The 22,891-nt window shown below is 42.1% G+C and overlaps 1 protein-coding gene across 2 annotated transcripts in view; it reads right to left on the bottom strand.

Moving 5' to 3' along the window:
• The window catches only part of TRAF6 (TNF receptor associated factor 6), a 48,502-nt gene extending 28,079 nt beyond the window's left edge, over positions 1-20,423 (bottom strand). Inside the window, exons 1-2 of one of the 2 annotated variants that reach the window (XM_074997509.1) lie at positions 20,398-20,423; positions 1,849-2,179 (exon numbers count right to left, since the gene is read on the bottom strand). In XM_074997509.1, coding sequence (XP_074853610.1) covers positions 1,849-2,150 — 302 coding nt within the window. In that variant the 5' untranslated portion in view covers positions 2,151-2,179; positions 20,398-20,423. Of the gene's footprint in view, positions 1-1,848; positions 2,180-20,143; positions 20,347-20,397 lie in introns of those variants that run through there. The other variant, XM_074997508.1, reaches the window with a different exon arrangement.
• Between the last annotated feature and the right edge of the window lie 2,468 nt (positions 20,424-22,891).

The following is a 22,891-nucleotide window of genomic DNA, read 5'->3' on the forward strand; positions in this document are numbered from 1 at the left end:
AATTTTAGTAGACTTATGCCAACATGAAGTGCACAGTCTTAGCATTTTTGGTAACTTGATTTAAACCAACTCTCTCTCTCTGTCTCTCTCTCTCTCTCTCTCTCTGTGTGTGTGTGAGTGAGAGAGACAGAGAGAGATTTAATCGTAATTTAAATCTCCTTGATTTAAAAATCAATCCACCCTTGAACATGCAGTAAGGATTTAACCTTGAACCAAGTCTAACTTAAAATTTTAACTAGCAGAAAAGCATTATATCTTTATTTCTCCTGTAATCGTTTCTGACTTGAATATTTCATATTTGTATTCACTTAAAATTTCTCTGAAAGTAAAAGTTTATTTAGCAACAATCTAAATAAATCCAAACAAAAAGCAGTCAAGTAGCACTTTAAAGACTAGCAAAATAGTTTATTAGGTGAGATTTTGAGGGACAGACCCACTTCTTCAGACCAAACTTCTTCAGTGGGTCTGTCCCACGAAAGCTCACCTAAGAAACTATTTTGCTAGTCTTTAAAGTGCTACTTGACTGCTTTTTGTTTTGATAGTGTATAGACTAGTACGGCTTCCTCTCTGTTACTAAACAAATCCAAAGTTGGGTTTCAACTGAGATTTTTGGTAACTCCAGTTAAAGTAGCAAACAGTTGACTATTGACCCTTCACAAGGGCAACAGACCTCTAATATCTGAACTTTTCAGGAGAAAGCTGTGCAGTGCAGAACACAGGTTTTTGGGGGGAAATTTGGGAGTAGGAGTGTGGTGAGGTCATCCTGCAAGCAGTAACCAAGGCTTCTGGAAGCCAGAGTATGGCTGGCTTGTTGCTGACGAGCTGCTGAGGTCTGAGTTGCTGGGTCAGGGCTGTACTTACACAGACACTCAAGCTTGCATGTGGCCTGCATGCTGGTAGGTTGTTTGAGAGTAGCCCAGGTTGTGATGGGAACTACAAGAGTACAACACTGTAAGGAACCCAAGGGCTGCAAGGCAGACAGAAACAACTCCTCATTGTTCTGGACTGTACTCTGGAATGTGACAGTTCCACAAATATTTATATTGAGCTACAGCAATCCTGGGTTCTACAGTGAGCGTATTCTAACGGACAGATTTTTCTGCCCTATTCCCTGCTCCAGACTGCTTTTGTTCCAATCCTTCCCATCCCCTAGCTTGTCATCTAAGTCCGTCAAAAGCTTTTCCACAGTTATTTTTCTCACCACTCCCTCCACTTATCCCTCTGCATTCCAGGCAGGCAGCATCCTTCTCTTCTCCATTGCCCTGGTAACAGTGGGGGACAAATGAGGTCGGTTCTGCAAGAATCTTCCTGTTCAACTCCTGCACCTGGTGCCAGCAGACCTGGCTATAGGAAGGAACTGCAAGGGAAGTCCTACTCAATCTCACTTCATGCCTAATGCAGATAAAATCAGAATTTAGATGCGAAAGAAGTTTCAACTGAGCTTGTACAAACAGACTGTTAGTTTCATAACTTGATCAAAGATGGACAAATGTTCACAGGGATGTCAAAAGGCATATCCCTGACTCCAGAGTGACCTCTGTGCCAATTTTCAAATCCTTGCTCTGAAGCAGGAAGGCTCTAGAGCTTCTCAGCAAATTTTAAATCCCTTGATCAACACATAAGCAACTAAAAACAGTCTTATAATGAGGCAACATTAACTACGAACATTACTAACTAGCCCACCCATAATATAGCATCTTTAAAGAGATGTTCAATCACAACACATTGAAAATACTACAACAAGACAGTCATTTGTCCTAACAAGTTGCATTTAATTACATTGCCAATGAGCTGCTACATGCCAATCAACCCGCTTCCTACATTTATTTCCCAACAGCACTCCTTTACCTTATTGATTTGACAATACAGCCTTTGCAAAACCGGTGTCCACACGGCGTCTGCACTGCCTCCCGTAGAGCCATCAAACAGATGGGACATTCATATTTACTCTCCAGGGGGGGATCAAACTCTACGTCATATCCTTGAATCTCTTCCGTAAAAGAGTTTGGAAGATTTCCAGTCCCACTGTTGACAGAAACACTTAAACTGTCTTCCTTAGCTCCAGCACTGCATGCACTGGCCATGGCTGCACAGCAGCCAGTCTCCAGATCTCTGGATCTGTAGCTGTTGTCACTTTGTAGCAAGCTCATAGTAACTAGCTGAACATTCAGCAGGCACCCTGAAAGAACAAAGATTGATAGGTTAAATCCAGTACTCTAAAACCTGGGTTTCCAGGATCATCTTCCCTCCCTCTCCCCCGTCAGCTCTCATCTTGGACATAAAACAGGAGAGCATCCAGGGCACACCTGTAGACAAATCGTGGGCCACACAAGTGAGAGGTGCTCCCTGCCCCACCCTCTCCCCACTCTGCCAGAGCCCACGGTCTGGATCTGGCTCTTGCTTGCCTGATCGGGCCCATGAGGCTCGGGGCTCCTCAGGATGGATGCTAGTGAGGGGAGCCACAAGTCTTGGGGTCTGGATCCAGACAAGCTGTGGTCCAGATCTGGACTGCGTTGTGGAGGTTCCCTACCCTTGACATAGAAGATGGAGGGGCACTGACTCCTGGAACAAAATCTTCAGAGATGTTTCAGCTCATGGACTTTTAATTGCCCTAATTTCCACTCTATCCCACATTAAAACTTTGCAGCCTGCAGAGAGGAGAAGCAGCCTTAATTTTTTTTAGCTGATCTAAAGAGTCTGCTCCATCTCTGATTTGCCAAGTTATTTCATTCTCAAGAGAAAACATCTTTCCTCTTGATTAGAAATATCTAATATTATTTACGGCCCCCCATAACGCCTTTTGAGATAGTCTGCCTCATACAACAAAATGTTTTTATACTACTTTTCATACAATCTCAGCTTCACCTTCTGTGCGACTAAGTCATTTTTAGGAAGCACTGTTTATGGTTTAGGTTTCTAATTATTTGATGATAGTATTCAGGATGTACATCAGTGAAAAAAACAGGAATACAAGAAACAAAGTAGATGTTCAGCTGCAAATGTGACTCAAACATTACAATGCTAATAAGATTTGTCTATCAGGTACAAGATTTTCAATTTAGTCAGACTCTATAAAAACATGAGATAAGGGTCAGATTTCTTCAGTAAAATATGGAAAAGCTAGACACTAGCTAACTGTACTATAAAATGCACTCCCGCTGTCCTGGGCCTCCTCCAATATAACTGGACAAGACAGCATCAAAACAGGAAGTGAATCCCATTTACCTGAGGAAGGAGAACATGGTTAGCATAGATTTGTTTTTTCAAATGCTGCTCTCACACATCTTAAATTCATATAGCAATAAAGCTAATCCTAGTGTTCAAAGCTTTAGGGACACTGCCAACTCTTCTCTGATATTCATCATTTAAGTCTATTTAAGATTGTGGTGTCCAAACAGCTCTGAAGCAGTATCACTACAGAGGCTACTGCTATAGCAAACTAGCCACTTTATTCTGAAAGTATATTTATTGTTCAAACCAACTAGCCATACCCAGCTGTCCAAATAGTCACATGTGGCCAGTCACTAACTGGCATGCTGGACACCATTACTTTAAACCCCTTCTGTCCTTCTTTAACAGCTTTTTGTATAAGTCTGGTGCAAAGAAACATTTCCAATTTTGTCATTTATTATTTCACAAAGATTGGTTTTCCTCCTGTACATGTGCTGACAATGGTTGGGTCCCTGTGTGGTTAGATTTTTGGTTTTCTTTTAACTGACATTTTGTCAAAGGACATGAGGACTACAGAAGCATAGCACAAGTGAGTATAGTTCGGAATTACATTAATAAGAGTTGTGTATAGACTGAGGCTGTCGTCTGTACAACCCCCTGCTTCACTTACTGCAACAACTGGAAGGTTAATGAAACATGAGATTACAGAAAGGTAGGATAGTTTTATGATTAAGGCAGTTAAATGCCATCCTGGATAACATACTTGCCTCTATCAGAGATCCAAGGCAAAAGTCTCCTAAACCAAAATGTTAACAGGTTAATGAGAGGCCAAAATGAGACACATGGGGATTATATTTGCAGATGTGGAGAGGGCTCCCAAATCCATCTGAGGCAGAGTGGAGCTGTGCTTTGAACACAAAACACTACAGAAATGCTATCAAAACAGTGTCCACTATCAGCAAGTATTAGAAAACTAAAATATAGCAATTGGTGGAATTAGCAATTTATAATAATGGAATAAGGAGTATAATTTCAACCAAATTAAATAAAAGCTTCTTATGGTCAAATCTATTAGGTTGTTGAATTGTTATTAAGTTCCCATGACTGGGTCACTTAGGACTAGATTGGAAGTGGCCTTATGGGATATACTTTATGAAACACTCAACCACTGTTGTAGAGAATTGTATAGAAAAATGTTGCATTCCCCAGTGCTAATTTCCAGGAGGTCTAGTTATAGCATTTAGCTGTCAGTCAACCACTTCCTTGGTGTAGTCTGAGTGGTAGAATTTTGATAACTTTATATCAATTAGTTCTGATATATATCATATTAAGGATATATGGAATACCTGGAATATTACAGTACAGTAAGTGGTTTACAGATTTTACTCAAGTGCTGGGTTAATTTATAAACTAATCTGATTTTGGGTTCAGTCTCCTAAAACAGTGAACCCCTCCCCTCCACAGTCATATATACATACACACACAAATCTAAGCATATGCACACACTTCAACCTACTAGTTAGGATCTATTGGGGATGTCCAAGTTAAGAGCCACTAGATTTTTATGTCTCAGATTGAGAGTTTTCAGTAGGCCCTCCTCAGGAACTCTCCACCACTCCTTTGAGCGTTTGACTTTGGTGAACTCAAAGACCCAAACTGAAGTCTAGTCACTCAGTTTCCTGAAAAAGCTAGGTAAGACCAACTCAGCAGGATGGGGTGCGTCATTCTTACGTTTGAGACTGTCTTTTGTGTGCTTTTATATTTTGTACATGCATGCCAACGTGCTGCTAGGCAAATTCTGAAAAGTAATGCTTCATAAAGGAAGTAGTAACAAACCCCTGGCTTAAGACAGATCAGATCAACAGTGAGATGGAGCTGGTTTTCCGTAAGAATTTATTAACATTTGGAATTGACCTGGTTATTGTGATATTTACTGAATATATATACTGAATTCCTACTGCTATGGAACTGTCAGAAATTGAACCAGGAAAGGGGCATGTGTATCCATATAAAGACTTCACAGTACATACTTGAAAATACAATATAAGAGCTATTCACCTTATGCTCCAGTGAGGACCCTCTCCCCCCACCCCTGATTTCCTCCCCTCAAGAATGGTCAGACATTTTTCTAGGTACAAATCAGTACCTGTGGCGGGGGGAAAGGGAGAAGAATAAGAAAACTCAAGCAGGCTTACAAACTTAAAAATCACACTGAAGTGGACTCAGGTTTCTGAGACTCAATTTATGGTCTCGTTACAGCTTAAGTCAACATATGTCACTCAATGGTGACATCAGCCCCACTCCCCCACGCGACATAATTTACAACAACTTAAAGCTGGTGTGGCCAATGCTATGTGTGCAGAAGAGTTACCAACACTTAGCTGAAGTAATTAAGCTGAGGGTACTCTCTTGTAACTAGCGAGTTTATGGTGGCTGTAAACTCTCTAGTGAGGCCATAGCCTAAGATACCATAGTCTGCGGTGTGGGGTTTCCAGGAATTACAGTGGACCCCTGACTTATGTGGGGGCTGCATTCTTGCAACCCCCACATAAGTCAAGTTTTGGATAACTTGCAGGAGCCAGGAAACTGAGCAGGGCAGCGGTCCTGGTCACTTTTCTGGCTCCAGCGAGAAGAGGTGAGCCAGGAACCAGACAGCAGCCTAGCTCCTGGCTCCCCTCCGCTGGCGGGAACCAGCAAACTGACCAGCACTGGGTTGCCCAGTGGGCGGACAGCTGCGGCACAGTGGCTTCCCTCCGGCTTCCCATATCTGGGGGATATGGGGGCTTGAGCAGGGAGCTGGGGAGGGGATTTCTATTTGCGCTTAACTTGTATTAATGCAAGTTTAGTGCATATCAAACTTGTGCATATCGGGGGTTTACTGTACACTCTCTCAGGCATCCTCTCAGAGCTGGTTTACACTTAGGGAGGGTCGTGTTAAGGTACACAACTCCAGCTATGTAAATAGTGTAGCTAGAGCTGATGTACTTTAACCCAAATTTCTTTGGCCTCCCCGGAGAGGGAGAGTTTCTCCCATCAACTTCCCTTACTTCTTGCAATGCCGTGGAGTACCATGGTTGCCGGGAGAGTAACAAGCGATTCGTTTAGTGCATCCCTACTAGACCCACTAAACTGGCTACCAGAAGATTGCTCTCCAGAGTGTTGACCTCTTGTTAGGTGTAGACAAGCCCTTGAAGCAGTTAGGTTCTAGGTAAACTAAACATGCCTTTAGACCTTTCATTATGTAAAAATCCTTTCCTCTGAAATACTTTGTTTTTATTGTCAAACAAATGATACTTCTACATCAAAGCTGGCGAAAGACCGCACATGCCTGAACAGTATCAGACCTTTCAGGATAAGAACTGGTGCCTAGTTTGAGAGAATTCCACTTCAAGAAAAGGGAAGGCATGAAACCTAGGGGTTTCACTCAGAAGAGTCAAGGAAACAGATGTAGATAGCCATGTCACCATGACACACAGGGATTCTAGAACTCAAACTGAAAGGAGGAAAAGAAATCAAGTATGCCTTGTGCTTTCATCACAAATATTGCATTTATTTCACAGAGAAGCATGTGTTAAAGACAGATCTCTTCCTCATGATCATCATTTTACCTTTCTGGAAAATCCTGTTAACATAGGTTTACAGTATCTACAGGAGTTTAAAGCATTATATTTACTCTTCTCAAATTTGAATTGATTTACTGTAAATTAAAGTAGCTCTTAACTATGAACCGTTCAGTCTATGGGGAAAAACAGTCATCTTAGTAGATGAGTAAATGTAACCGATCAGCATTGTATTATTGCATTTAAAAATCCCTAATTTAAATCATATACTAATACTCCATTCTTACACGGACCTTTTCATCTGCAGAGCTTTGAGAGATTTATAAAGGGTGGCCACCTGTTTTTACTCTTTCACAGATGAAAAAAATCACACACAGAACAATACTTTAAAATCTGACTTGATTAATTTAAGTGATTCATGATGGGGTTCTTCCACAACTTAGTGCCTTAATTTTGTTTTGTCTTCAAGGGAAGCCTCTCCCCACATGTTCTTACAAAAAAGGGATAGGATGTTTCTAAATCTTGAAGTTTAGTGATGCTGATTAGACAAACAGCTGAGAAAAAAAATCAGACAATTACTTCACCCTAATTTTAAACAATTCCTCCATGCATTTTTATTAAACTGTGATTCTTTATTCTTTGTGTTTGCATCTGTTTCCTCCTTCTCCAAGACTGCACCTGTACTCACACACAATAGTAGTACCGGAGCAGTGTACAAGACAAGGACAAACAAACTGTTTTTTCCACTGTATGATTAGGCACTTCTCTCTTGGCTGAGCTGGGACAAACAATGAATGAACAGCAACTCAGCTGTGGAAGCAGTATATATGCACTAACAAGCACGATTCTCTCCTGGGAACTTCCCTTCAAGGGTAATTTAAAATTGCTGGCAGGACAAGTGAAGAGGGTAGATCTGAAAATGCAGGATATTCCAGCCATGTCCACACAGCCCTTTAGCACAGTGCTGCTGCCAGCAGCACTATGCCAATGACAGTTCATGAAACTGCAAATTGAGGACCATTTGCAAACTCATGCAGCTAATTAGCATAGCTGCATGAGATTTTGCTGTCATCGGGGGTGGGGGGTGCCAGCAGTACAGAGGCAGCGTGGACATGCTGCTGCTGGCTAACCCCTCTTCTGTCGCCAGTGCCTTATGCCTCACTGGCAACAGAGGGGGGTTTAGCTTGCAGAGGCATGTCCACACAGCCTCTGAAGTGCTGGCACACCCCCCGCCGACAGCAAATCTTGCGCACCTATGCTAATTAGCTGTGTGAATTTGCAAATGGTCCTCCATTTGTAATTCTGTGAACCATCATTAGCATAGCACTGCCAGCAGCAGCACTGTGCTAAAGAGCCATGTAGACGTGGCCTCCCAGCACCCTATCGTACTTAACCTTTCTTTGCCACTTCACTGGGAATTAAATTCTCCAGGTTAGACGTCTCAGGAATCCTTTCCTGATATTCAGCTCAAATTTTTACTCCCTTCTCTGCTGAATAAGACTTCTCTAGTCATGTATTAACAACTCATATTATACAGTTTACTTTGGAAAAACGATGATTTGCCAGCCATGGTATTCCTTTAGCCTAGTAACATACACCTATAGTCACCAAAATAGCTTTGAAAGGAGGTGGTATAACCTCCCCTGGGGCAAAGAAGTGAACAACAGGAAGAACTGTTCTCTTGGCGTACCAAATCGAACATGTACATAGACCAGAACAACCAGAGTTTGTTTGCATTATAAAAGCCTGGACATGTTATGCAAAATGTGTCAAACTCATACTGTGGCCTAAATTTGTGCCATTTATCCTTGGTAAATGAATGCAATACCAATATAAGCAGATCAGGCTATATTTTGTTCAATAAACTAAACACCTGAAAAAAAATAGGAGTGCATATATACATCTACACATACATACAGTAACTCTTCAAAAGAGAAAAAAGAAAGGGAACAAGCTAAGAATTAAATTCTGTAATGATTCTCTTAAGGAGCTAAGAAACCTGGATGTTTAAGTGTTTAGCCTGTGTATAAAATAAGATGCACTCAGATTTATTCTTTAGATGACTCTTTTGACCATTTGCCAGAGCCTGAGGACTTCTAAGGAGGCAGGCAGCTTGTTTGTCAGTAGCTGTAGAGCAGCTTTCTCTGTTGGGTAGTCATCTATGCCTTTCTTGATAGCTGGTTCTGGTTGTCACAATTTACAGTAAACTCTTTGATATCTGGCATCCACAGGATCAGGAGGTTGCCGGATAATTAAGTATTCTGGATAATAAAAAGGGACACCTAGCAATGCATAACAGTAAAGAAAAACCAGATTAGATATTAAGAAACAAACAAAAATGTACGCAGAATATTGTCCCACAGTCTTTTCCCACAAGCATCCACGCACTTTAAGACTGCTACCCCACCAGCAGGACATGACATCAGCTGAGTAAAAGGGAGTCTGAATAATTTAGAAGAGTGTTAATGGCAGTTGTTAAAAGTGACTGCCCAATGGATACTTGGCAGAACTTGTGTCTCTATATCTTTTTTTTTTGTTCATTTGTGCCATGCCGATTAGCGTAGGCAATCATGGCCCTTCACCCCTGTCTATTATGAGTACTCTGGAGCATCTTCACAGTACTGTGGCAATGCAACCATGAGGTGATACTATCCAATATTTTCTCACTTTGTCTACCTCGTCCTCACTTTCCATTACACTTTCCTGCTGTCACTAAATTTTCAAGTGCAGACCTTCTAATTATATGGCCTATAAATTTTGCCTGCCTTGTTCTTATCCTATTTAACTGTGTTCTTTTGCTGTTGGCTTCATTTAAGACAGACTCATTCATCCTTTTGGTTGTCCATGCGATGCACAACATCCTCCTTAAAAACTACATTTCTGTGGCTTCGACATACTTCTCAACTTGTTTACCAATAGTCCATGATTTGCATCCACACGAGGACTGGTTCTACATAACATCGCAGCACTCTTTTCCTAACTCCAATGATAAAGATCTGTTTGTGAGAATGCTTCTCATTTTCTGAAATGCTGCTTTCGCTTGAGCAATTCTGCATTTCGCTTCAGTTGAACACCTACCATCGGATGTGATATAGGATCCTAAGCACCTGAATTTAGTCACTTGACAAAGAACTGTTCCATTTGCTAGTACCTCAAATGTTGGCAGTACCTTTGTCTTTGTAATAACCATTACTTCCGTCTTCGAGATGTTCAGCTCGAGTCCCTTCAGCTCACTTTCTTTATTGACAACATTAACCAGTCCCTGAAGATCTTTTTCACTTTCTGCTATTAAAACACTATCATCTGCATACCTCAAAGTTGTTGATGTTACATCCTCCAGTGTTTAATCCTGGCAGACCTTCTATTTTGCGCATTATTCTTTCACTGTACAAATTAGAGAGATCAGGTGAAAGAACACAACCTTGTCTCACTCCTCATTTTATCTTCACATATCTACTAAGGTTTTCTCCGACCCTAATGGCTGCTGTCTGTTCCCAGTAGATGTTTTTAACTATTCTCAAATCCTTCCCATCTATATCCAGTTCTTCCAAAAGTTTCATCCTTTCTTCATGTTTTACTCTGTAGAATGCTTTTTCATAGTCGATGAAGCACATATATATGTCCTTTTGAACTTCCAGTGCTTTTCATTAATGACCTTAAAATGTAGATTGCGTTACCAGTACCTCTGTCTTTCACAAATCCACATTGTTCATCAGAGATCTCAGACTGTATTTGATTTCGAATCTGGTTCACAATCTTCAAAAGAATTTTGGTCATGTGACTCATGAGACTGATTGTTCTATGCTGTTCACATTCAGTTGCACATGGTTTCTTTGACAAGGCAATAAAGACAGATCTTGATAAGTATTCTGGTACGTGCCCTGTACTGTCAATATCATTTAAGAGTTTCATAATTGTGTCAATGCCAAAGTCTACTAAGGTTTCAAACATCTCACTCGTGATTCTGTCCAGACCAGGCGCTTTTCCTCTTTACATGCACTTCAAAGCTTTTCTTACTTCTTCCTTGAGTATAGGTGGACCATCTGCATTCTTAGAGGGACTCAACTTTTCCACTCTCTCATCATCACAGAGTTTGGAAATGTATTCTGGTCATCTTTCCAAAATTTTATCTTTTTCCATTATTATACTACCATTCTTCGACTTCAAACAGCCAGATGATGAACATGTTTTCCTTCTTGCTACCTCCTGGATTCATGTATGCATCTCTTTTGTATCACTTCCATGTCGCTGTTCAATTATCTCACACTGTTTATTTAACCAGGGACTCCGTGAAATGAGATGGAAGGGAGCTGGAATTTTTACATAGGATGAGTACAAAATAGTCTATTCAAGAGGAGAGAAACATGAAAGGAGTGTGGGAATCATCTTAAATTCAAAACCAGCAAATAGTTTAAAGGGTTATTGGACAGTATCTGATAGGGTCTTGTTAGTTAAACTTGAAAGCAAGCCCTTCGATGTGAATATAATCCAGATCTATGCTTCAACTGCAGACAGCACAGTGGAAGACACAGACAGACTTTATGAAGAACTTGAACAAGCCAAAGCTTACTGTAAATCGAGTGAAGTTCTAATTGTTCAAAGAGACTTTAATGCTAAGGTGGTTGTGAACGAACAGAAGACAGAACAGGACCTCATGGTCTAGGTTCCACAAATCAGAGAGGTGCAAGACTGGTAGGATGGGCCAGAATTCATGATTTGATCATAGGAAACACAAGGTTCAAGCAACATCCAAGGAGACTATGGATGTGGAAAAGTCCAGGAGAGAACGCGAAGAACCAAATCGATTTTATTCTTATAAATAAAAGGTTTAGAAATTCTCTCATATCAGCTAAAACAATGCCAGGTGCTGATTGCTATAATGATAATGTCCTGGTGGTAGGCAAATTGAAAGTAAAATTAAGGAAAATTCAAAATTTTGTAAGAAACATCAAACTTGATCTGAAATTGCTCCAAATAAAGAAGTTTGAGGTTGATTTCTTTAGCAGTCAAAAATAGATTCAGTGCTTTAAGAGACCTAACTGATATTAACAGACAATGGGAATTATTAAAAGAATCCATTGCCACATCTGCGGATGAAAACATTCCAAGAAATAAAACCGTTATTAAGAAGAGGATGACTGAGGAAATTTAGCAACTCACAGAAGAAAGAAGAGTAAAGAAAAAGAAATCTTCTGAATATGAAAAGTTGAACAAAGAAATAAAGTTAAAATGTGCAGCTGCAAAGGAGAACTGGTTAAATCTACATTGTAACTGGCATTAATTATCTTTTAATGCGCAGTCTCCTTAAAATGTTAGCCCTATGTCCCTCCCTGCTGAGTCTGAGTGCAGCCTGCAGGCTCCTCTGCTCCTTCCCTGCTCCTGCCTGGTGTCTGCTGACCAGAGCTGCTTGGCTGTAAGTTATGCCTGTTATTTTAGTGTGCCAGTTGATCAAACAACAGTTAAACAAGAATTTACTGTACATCAAATTTACTCAGACTGCTACCAACATAGAAAACTACTCGGATAGAAACAGAGAATGTATTGCTGAACACTTCTGTCAGTCACCACTCAAGGACAAAAAAGCAGGCCCAAGCTACATTTTAGTTATTGGCCCTGCTGCTTTCAGATCAAACTGCAACTGAACTTTTAGTGATCAGGTAATACGATGCTGTGAAGCTACTTGCAAATCTGCACTATGAAGCAATGACTTTTTTTTAAGTAACTAACAAAATCATCCAGAGCCCAGGATTTGGTGGTGATGGGGGACTTTAACTATCCAGATATATGCTGGGACACTAATACAGCAGGGCACAGACTATCCAATAAGTTCTTAGACTGCATTGGAGACAATTTTCTATTTCAAAAAGTTGAAAAAGCCACCAGGGGAGAAACTGTTCTGGATTTGATTTTGACAAATAAGGAGGACTTGGTCGAGAATTTGAAGGTGGGAGGCTGCTTGGGTGAAAGTGATCATGAAATCATAGAATTCACAATTCTAAGGACTGGTAGGAGAGAAAATAGCAAAATAGAGATGATGGATTTCAGGAAGGCAGATTTTGGTAAACTCAGAGAGCTGGTAGGTAAGATCCCATGGGAGGAAAAACTGAGGGGAAAAACAACTGAGGAGAGTTGGCAGTTTTTCAAAGAGACATTATTAAGGGCCCAAAAACAAGCTATTCCCCTATGTAGGAAAGATAGTAAATATGGGCAAAGACTGCCTTGGCTTAACAAGGAGATCCTGCCTGATCTCAAACTAAAAAAGGAATCCTATAAAAAATGGAAACCGGGACAAATTACAAAGAATGAACACAGGCAAATAACACAGGAATGCAGGAGTAAAATTAGAAGGGCTAAGGCACAAAATGAGCTCCAACTAGCTACAGGCATAAAGGGTAACAAGAAGGCCTTTTACAAATATATTAGAAACAAGAGGAAGACCAAGGACAGGGTAGGGCCATTGCTCAGTGAGGAGGGAGAAACAGTAATGGGGAACTTGGAAATGGCAGAGATGCTTAATGACTTCTTTGTTTCGGTCTTCACAGAGAAATCTGAAGGAATGCCTGACATAGTGAATGCTGGTGGAAAAGGGGTAGAGTTAGTTTTTGAAATAAAAAAAGAACAAGTTAAAAACCATTTGGAAAAATTAGATGTCTGCAAGTCACCAGGGCCTGATGAAATGCATCCTAGAATCCTCAAGGAGCTGATAGAAGAGGTAGCTGAGCCGTTAGCTCTCATTTTTGGAAAGTCATGGGAGACAGGAGAGATTCCAGAAGACTGGAAGAGGGCAAATATAGTGCCCATCTACAAAAAGGGGAATAAGAACAACCCAGGAAATTACAGGCCAGTAAGCTTAACTTCTGTGCCAGGAAAGATAATGGAGCAGGTAGTTAAGGAAGTCATCTGCAAGCACTTGGAAGGTAGTAAAGTGACAGGGAACAGCCAGCATGGTTTTGTAAAAAACAAATCATGTCAAACCAACCTGATAGCTTTTTTTGACACAATAACGAGACTCGTTGATAAGGGAGAAGCAGTTGATGTGGTACACCTAGACTTTAGTAAAGCATTTGATACGGTCTCGCATAATATTCTTATCGACAAAGTAGGCAAGTCCAACTTAAATCGCGCTGCAATAAGGTGGGTGCATAATTGGCTGGCTAATCGCACCCAGAGAGTAGTTGTTAATGGTGCTCAATCCAGCTGGAAAAGCATAAGAAGTGGGGTTCCGCAGGGGTCTGTTTTGGGACCAGTTCTGTTCAATATCTTCATTAATGATTTGGATATTGGCATAGAAAGTACGCTTATTAAGTTTGCAGATGATACCAAGCTGGGAGGGGTTGCAACTACCTTGGAGGATAAGGTCATAATTCAGAATGATCTAGATAAATTAGAGAAATGGTCTGAAGTAAACAGGATGAAGTTTAATAAAGATAAATGTAAGGTGCTGCACTTAGGAAGGAATAATCTGTTTCACACATACAGAATGGGAAAAGACTGTCTAGGAAGGAGTACAGCAGAAAGGGACCTAGGGGTTCTAGTAGATCACAAGTTAAATATGAGTCAACAGTGTGATGCTGTTGCAAAAAAAGCAAACATGATTCTGGGATGCATTAGCAGGTGTGTTGTGAACAAGACACGAGAAATCATTCTACCGCTCTACTCTGTGCTGGTTAGACCTCAGCTGGAATATTGTGTCCAGTTCTGGGCACCCCTATTCAAGAAAGATGTGGAGAAATTAGAGAAGGTCCAGAGAAGAGCAACTAGAATGATAAAAGGTCTGGAGAACATGACTTATGAAGAAAGGCTGAAAGAACTGGGCTTGTTTAGCTTGGAAAAAAGAAGATTGAGGGGGGACATGATAGCGGTTTTCAGATATCTTAAAGGGTGTCATAAGGAGGAGGGAGAAAACTTGTTCTTCTTGGCCTCTGAGGAGAGAACAAGAGGCAATGGACTTAAACTGCAGCAAGGAAAGTTTAGGTTGGACATTAGGAAAAAGTTCCTAACTGTCAGGGTGGTCAAGTACTGGAATAAGTTGCCAAGGGAGGTTGTGGAATCTCCCTCGCTGGAGATATTTAAGAACAGATTAGATAGATGTCTATCAGGGATGGTGTAGATAGTGGTCGGTCCTGCCGTCGGGGCAGGGGACTGGACTCGATGGCCTCTCGAGGCCCCTTCCGGTCCTAGTGTTCTATGATTCTATGATTCTATGAATGAGGCTAAATGGGATATCACAGTCAGACCACAAGAGCTGGCTCTTACACGAATGTGCTTCATGCTTCACCAAAAAAAGTTTCAAAATACCTAAGTAGTCCTTTCTTTAACTATGCAAGATAAGGGTCTAAATTTAATGTAAATACTTTTATAACATGAAGTTTTACATAAAACAAAAACTTTAAATACCCCATCTACAAGTCACACAAACAGTCTCTCTTTTGCATTCAAGACACCTACTGAAGTCAGGAGGTGTTTTGGATGTACAAGGAGGACACAATCACACATAATAAAGATTACACAGAGTGACTAACGAGAAAGAAGAAAATTAAAATAACAAATTCTATTGATCCTCTCCACATTTTGTATAGAACGTATATTCTCTTAGGCCACATCGACACCAGCAAGGTCTTTCAGAAAATCAGGCCCTTTTTCAAAAGAATATGCAGCACATCCACACACGAAGTGCTCTTTCAACCCAAAAGTGAAAGAATGCAGCTCTTCTTCCAGAAGCCCTCTTCTGCTCTGAGATCAGGAAGAGTGCCTCCTTTTGAAAGCTTCTTTAGAAAAAAAGCATGTGTAGATGCTCTACAGGTCCTTTTTTCGAAAGAGCAGTCCTCATGGTGCTGGATATTTCGATTCCTGACCCGTTCTTTCAAAAGAGCAGAAGCTGTGAGGACACTTTCTATCGAAAGAGCGCATCAATCTTTTGATCTGCTTTTTTGTGTGTGGACACACTCTTTTGAAAGAAGATCTTCTGGAAGACCATCTCTCAAAAGATCGTTGTAGTGTAGACCTGGCCTTATTGTCTACCTATTTTGCACATACCTTGCCAGCTGCTTTCTAAACATCAAAATAAAAGATTCATTAGTCACTATGAAGAAGTGGGTCTGTCCCACGAAAGCTCACCTAATAAACTATTTTGCTAGTCTTTAAAGTGCTACTTGACTGCTTTTTGTTTTGATAGTGTATAGACTAGCACGGCTTCCTCTCTGTTACTATAGCAATCTGAGGTTGTATTTACTAGACATTAGGAATTTTCTATAAATATTTACTATTATTTGTCTGCTTCATGTACAGGACTGACAAAAAAGAAAAATACATATTGACTAGTTGTGATAAGGAAAAAAAAATCAATAAAATATGGAAAAATATTCTTCCAATACATAAAAAGGAGTATGGAAGTTAACTAAACAAAAATGTAACCTGTAATATTCTTCCAATGCATACAAAGGAGTATGGAAGTTAACTAAACAAAAATGTGACCTGTGGTTTCAACCCCTAATATTGCCAGCAGGGGCTATTACTTCAATGCAAGGAAGCACTGATGCAGATTCAGGTTTGGGAGCCAAGAGATTGCCATTCTAATTCCAATCTCTCCCACAAATTTGCTATATGATATTGGGCACATTACTGACAGCTCAATCCCATAAACACCATTTCAAGGCATAATAGTCAATGGGACTACTATTTTAATTAACACAATATTCAGAGGAAGGTGCACAATCAGGTCCTTAATCTCTGTGCCTCATTTTCACCCCATTCGGTTATAACAATGCAAAAGATGTTGCAAATTTACATTAATATTTGTAAAGCACATTGAGATCCTCATCTGGAAAGCACCAGAAAAGCAAAATACAATATTACATTCAAACCGAGAACATAACGAGCAAAAATGGAACGAATGCCCCACCATTAGTTTTTCATTTCAAATTATTCCTTAAGGCATCAGGAGTTCTTTACTAGCGACGTTAGAACTCCCTAATCTCTTGGCCAATAACAATTGTGATTAAATATTATTTAACTGTCAACCTGGGACTATGAAAAGGGAGAAAATGTTCTTGTCAAAGAAGGGAAAAAAAATCAGCAAAATAACCAATGCCTGCAACACTTCATTTCAGTCGCGGTTATTGGTGCTGGATATAATTGCTCTTTCTTTAGGCCTTTGGGAACTTCTGAAGCTTTCCAACTAGTTTCTCTTTACCTGCAGTGTTGACAATCTTTTATGATTAAGTAATTGCATACTTAGTGTCACTTGGGAGATTAGATGTGAGCCACTCAGTGATGCATGTGGCTTCTCCCTGGAGCTGCATACTGGTTAATCAAAATAGCTTCTTTTTTTTTTTTTTTTCCTTTCTCCCCTTCTTTTTCTTGCTTTAACAAAATTTCGTGAAAAGGAGGCAAATGATGAACAAAAATGCATTGACAGCTCAAGGTAAAACACAACGAAAAGAATATTGTTTCTATTGAATATGTTTTAAATTGCTGTGGTCTGACTGCCCTTCAACATTGGATCGCAAATAAATAATTAATGAGTGTAATTAAGAAAAGCATTTTAAATAAAGAGCCACTACAACTGTTGACACTATTAGTAATTTGGTTGAATTACTTCTCAGCTGCAATCTGTTTCTCAAAATACCTTCATATTATACTGATTAGTAAATACTGAGCAAGTGTCATTAATGTCACACAAAGGATAGTTCATTGGTTAGGTCCAGCGTGGGATGCAGAAAACCAGGTTTAATTTCTTGATCTGCTAAAGATTTTTTGTAGCCCACTCTCTCTGTGTCACAGTTCCCCATACTACGAATTACTGTAACGATTTATTTTAATAATTATGAAGTGCTCAGATACCCTGGTCATGGGGATGATACAGTTACCTAACACAGGTTGTGCTTAAAGCAGACACACAAACTCTTCTGATCCTGTAAACACTTAGGTACATGATTAGTTTTATTTATACTAGTCTAATAGACTTCAGTGGGAGTGGTTATATACTTTAGAGTTAAAAATATGTGTTTGCAAGATCAGGGTCAAGCATGACTTTTAGATTCTACTTTTGGCTCTGCCATTGGTCTGAAGAGTGACCCTGGTGAAATCTTAGGGCAGGCCTACACTGTGGCCAAAGTGGAAGTAAGTTACACAACATCAACTATGTTAATAATGTAGCTAGAGTGGATGTAACTTAGGTCAACTTACCATGGCGCCCACTGCAAGAGCAGCGACAGGAGAAACTTTCCAGTCCACTTCCCTTACTCTTTGTGACTCCATGAGTACTGACATTGTTGGGAACAAAAGCAGCAGTCAATTTAGCACGTCCCTCTAAAACTACTACATTGACCCACAGGAGATTGATCTCCTGAGTATCAATTTACCTTAATTGTAGACAAGCCCTTGATGTCTTATTTTTTGGCACCTTCTAACCTTATAAGAAGGTTGTGAAAATTAGGGTTGTAGAAATGCTGTGAGACATTAGGATAAAAAGGTGCTACATAACCAGATATTAGTGTTCAACAACTGAAATATTACTCTTTTCATTCATAGTTACATTTATTTTCCCTTTGGCAGGTTGAGAGCAATAGACCATTTGTGCTGCGCTACATGTTTGTACAGCCAGTAACACAATGGCACACTGAAATTACCTTGGGTTTCTAGGCACTATTGTGATCAGAAAAATAATCCAGAACCTAACCAACAAAGTTAAGTTTAATAAAACAGAACAGAAACATCTCTAAAGATTTTTCCTGGAATGGATTTTAGTAGCAAAATTATTTGCACTATGATTAAAACAAAAACAAAACCCCGCCCCAAAACAGCACAATGAGTTACAATATTAAAACCTAACATCTACATGGTATTTCCCTTCTCATTCACTCGTGTCTGGGGGAACACCAGAAAAGTTTAATTGTGAGGTAAAACTGGAGAGGAACATGGAACAAACAGTAAACCAATGTACACAGTGTGGTAACAGACTCATTTGCAAGCTGTCATCAACACAGTTTGTTAAACGTGCTTAATATGTGAATAAATCTTCTTCATAGTATAGAATCTAACTTTGAGGTCCTTACATGCTACCACAGAAGAGAAACAACAAATATAAGTCATGAACTAGATGACTATGAGTCTGGATATTAAATTTATTCACAGGTTCTGTAGAGAAACCTGGTTTGCTAGAATTCTTTGTATCGCCATAACTTCTACTATGGAAACAAAATGCTATCGCTTCAACACAATTATAAATCTGAAAAATGACTTTAAGGGGTTCCATGTTTAGAACAACTTGCAAAATATGACTAATGACAAGCCCTGCTACTAAACTAGACAGATGCCCGAACTGTAGCCTTTTATTCTTTTCCATCACTGAAAACAGCATTCAGAAATTTACTAACCATTCTGTAGACATGAGACAAAACAGGCTCATGAGTAGCTGCTGGCTGTGCAATGCTAAACGTGCCTCTTGACAAGGTGATTTCCATTCTTAAATCACCTTTAAGATCATGACCACACTAATTCTCTATGATTACACATTATCGCTTAAGAGGAGAAAGATGTCTATCTTAAACAATGACTGCAATCTAACCTAGCTGTCCAATGCAATACAAGGAATCTGACAAAGCTTGCGTTAGAACTCAAGAGTTTCCACGCAACTATTCCTGCACTCAAGACTCTGGATTACACAAACAAAAAGTCCATACGGATATCTGAGGGAAGGATCTATTAATCAGCAGCAAGATCCTCCCCTCTTGTAGACCAATACAATCTTAATCTCAAAGAGAGAGGGAAGAAACTGGATCACGGTGTCTACAAACAGCTCAGACTAAAGCACGGCCTCCATTTAAGGAAAATCGCATGGTGCTGTCGAGAAGCCAAGACCAGAAAAGGGACCATTGGGATCCTCTAGTCTGACCATCTGCAGAACACAGAACTTTCTCAAAATAATTCCTTGATCTTATCTTCAGAAACATCTAATTTTGGTTTAAGACTTGCCACTGATGGAGGACTCTCCCTTCCCCTCCCTCCTTGGTGACAGGTACCGGAGATAACTAAAAAGAATGAAATTCAGACTGGCAATAAGGTCAGAATGAATTAAGGGTCCATCTCCTGTAACCACTGGAACACGTTATAACTTAGCTGCTAGACCGAAGCTGATGACCAAACATTTGCTCCGCGCCAAGATACTCTCGGGTTCTGACCAGCTCACCCCGCAGGGAGTCCGGCTAAAGAGGCGCAAGGCGCTCGCTGTCACGACAGGGCGAAGTTTCTAGTTTCACTTTCGCTGCCTGTCTCCGACCCTCTCACAATTATCAATACCCGGGATTTTCCCGATCTAAGGCGAACACCAGGCAGCGACCAGCCCGAAACCCGGCGGGCCTGGGCCCCGCGAAGAGCAAACGCATCTCCAGCCCCAAGCACGCTCCACGTACCGAAGGCTCCCTCGCCCTCCTGCCAACTCCGGACCCAAGCGCCTCGGACGCCCCCCATGAGGCAGGGAGGCGCCGCGGCAGGCGGGAGCCCAAGGCCGGGGAGAGCACCGGGGCTCAGGCCCCCGCCTGAGCTGGGAACCGAACCAGCCTCCTGGTGGGAAGCGGAGCCGCCGGGACAGCCCAGTACGCCGGGGAGGGATGGGGGGGAGGAGGAGGAGGAGGGATAGGCCCTAGGTCCCTGTCCGAACACTCACCCTGCAGCCGAACGGCCGCCTCCAGCTTCCGCCCCACCCAGGCTACTTCCGGCTCCGAAAGCGGAAGAGCAAAGACGCAGGGGATCCGCAGGCAGGCGGCCGTCGCTGCGCAGCGCCCCCTGCGGTCAGTCCGCCCATCCCCCCGCCCAGAGAGGTCCTTACTCCTCGCGGCGCCGGCACCCGGCCCAGGGCAGGCCGCGGGAGGAGCCATTTTGCCGCTTGTCTGCTGCCTGGATGGAGGGGCCTCGCCTCGCGGGCCCAATGCGGCTTTCGCGGCCCGGCCGCAGCAGCGCACTGGCATGGCGGTGTGCAGCCGGCACGTCAGGGCTGGGGGCTCGCCCAGCGGGGGCCTTGAGCTGGATCATTTTGGGCTCCCCCTCCCGGAGTACCAAAGCGGGCACACATGGGAAGCCGAGGGCCGGGGCATGGGGTGCTCAGCCAGCTCGTCTCGCTTAGGCGCCTCCAGTCCAGCCCATCAGTTTCCCCTAGTGGCTGCAACCCCCGACATTCGTGGCCGCCGGGGCAGCTAGGCGAGCTAAAAGCCTCCTAGCGGCCCGGCGGTCAGCCTGAGAGCCATGCGGCTGGCGCAGGGGTGTGCAGAGCAGTGTCAAGTTGTGCTTAACTCCCCTTGAAGCGAGTTGTGCACCGCCTGAAGGCGCGTATGTTCCACGTTTACTATAATGAAATTGGACAAATTAATTTTAAGCTAAGAATGACATGACGCTTTTTTCTCCCATTAAAGCAAATTATTTAAACAAGATGGAGTTAAGGAAACCTAGGCACCCTCACGCCCTTTTTGCCCTCATGTTAATCCACTGCTGCTCATCCCCCTTGCCATCTTCTGGGCATTTCCTGGTAGTTAATGCGGTTGGCCTCCTGTTCATCTTTTGCAGATCTCTTTCTTAGAGGCCTAACTCTCTCCATGCATTGGGGATGAGGATTCCAGAAGCTGGCAAGGCATCTGAGGTGTTTCAACCCTGAGTGGAATAACATTTAAAACTGTTTTGTGCATGTAACCCTTCTGTTAACGCCAGATGCCTGCCAGAAGGGCCAGGTTCAACTCCTGGGGGGTTTTCCTATCAAGGATACAACCAACCGGCTCGAGCCCCCACCCAGTGGCCTGGGACAATTTCACCCCCGTGCTGGGTGCCTGTAAGGCGGTTCTCCCCCTGCCCCCCCCGCAAGCACAGAGTCTGAGATAGAAATGGCTTGTTTAATGACTGTAACCTACCCCAAGGTTACAGTGACAGATTCAGTATATCTCAGCAAAGAAGAGACAAACCCCCTTTACCCAGATACCATCCCCATATGCAGTAGAACCCAGTCTCTTGCTGGGGCTCTTGGCCCTTTTCCACACACACACAGTTATAGGATGTACCTTCTGCGGTGCAGTCCCAAACCCAAAGCCCGCAGATACATCACCAGGGCAATACTAGCTGTCCACTTGTCTGTAGCCTCCCCTTGCTCTCACCAGCCATCTGCCAGTCACCGTCATCCACCGCCGCTCCTACCGGCTGCCCACCGGTCCACCGCTGCTCCTACCAGCCACCCGCTGGTCACCGTCATCCACCACTGCTCCTACCGGCTGCCTGCCGGTCTTGCTGTCATCTGCTAATCCTAACCCCACAGTTTTGGACCGTTCTAAGGCAGAACCCAGTGATTTCAGCTCTGTATAGCCTCAGCTGCCATTCTGTGATTTCAGCTCTTGGTATCTCTAGTGTAGGGCTTCACAAACACCCTAGTATCCAGCTCTATCTTTCAACAGGTGGGAAGGGTTAGTCAAGCCAGCCTTATAGCTATATGGCCAAGGCATAGGCAGGGCCAAGACACTCAGCAAGCTAGTTTAACTACTACCCCTTCCCTTCATTCCACAATGCTTTAAACCAGGAAGACCCCTGTGTAATCAATGTCTTACACAGCTAAGGCGACTGCCCTGTCCCCCACAACAACCCAGAGCATTGGTGAGATCTCACAACTCCCGCATTAAGTGTCAGCTTAAATTGTGATTTTTACAACTACATTTTTACAATAGACCAAATCTCATGGCTTACTTGCTACCCATTAGGCTTTGCCTGAAAAGGTATCACATATGCACACCTTTGCATTCTTATGCAAATGATCACTGGGAAACACACTCCTCCCAGCCTCAGTATCACACCAGCCGCCCTTTGCATTCTTATGCAGATGACCTCCAGGAGACACATTCCTCCCAGCCTTCAGCAGCATTGCGTTCCGTCTGCCACATTCCTTACATGCATATTGGCCTTCTCTGCTCTATGCCTCCTTTTCTCAATCTATAAAGCGAAGATGACACTTTCGCTCAATTAATTAATTCCAATTTGTTTTTTTAAAAAGAGCCATTTGTTCATACAAAAATGTATAAGGCGCTGCATACTTTGACCCCATTCTTTAAATACCCGTCTGAACCTTCCCCCCAGTGATGCATCTAATGAAGTGGGTCTTTGCCCATGAAAGCTTATGCTCCAAAATATCT

The sequence above is a fragment of the Carettochelys insculpta genome, chromosome 6 (assembly GCF_033958435.1).
Source record: "Carettochelys insculpta isolate YL-2023 chromosome 6, ASM3395843v1, whole genome shotgun sequence".
In the NCBI taxonomy this organism is placed as follows: Eukaryota; Metazoa; Chordata; order Testudines; family Carettochelyidae; genus Carettochelys; species Carettochelys insculpta.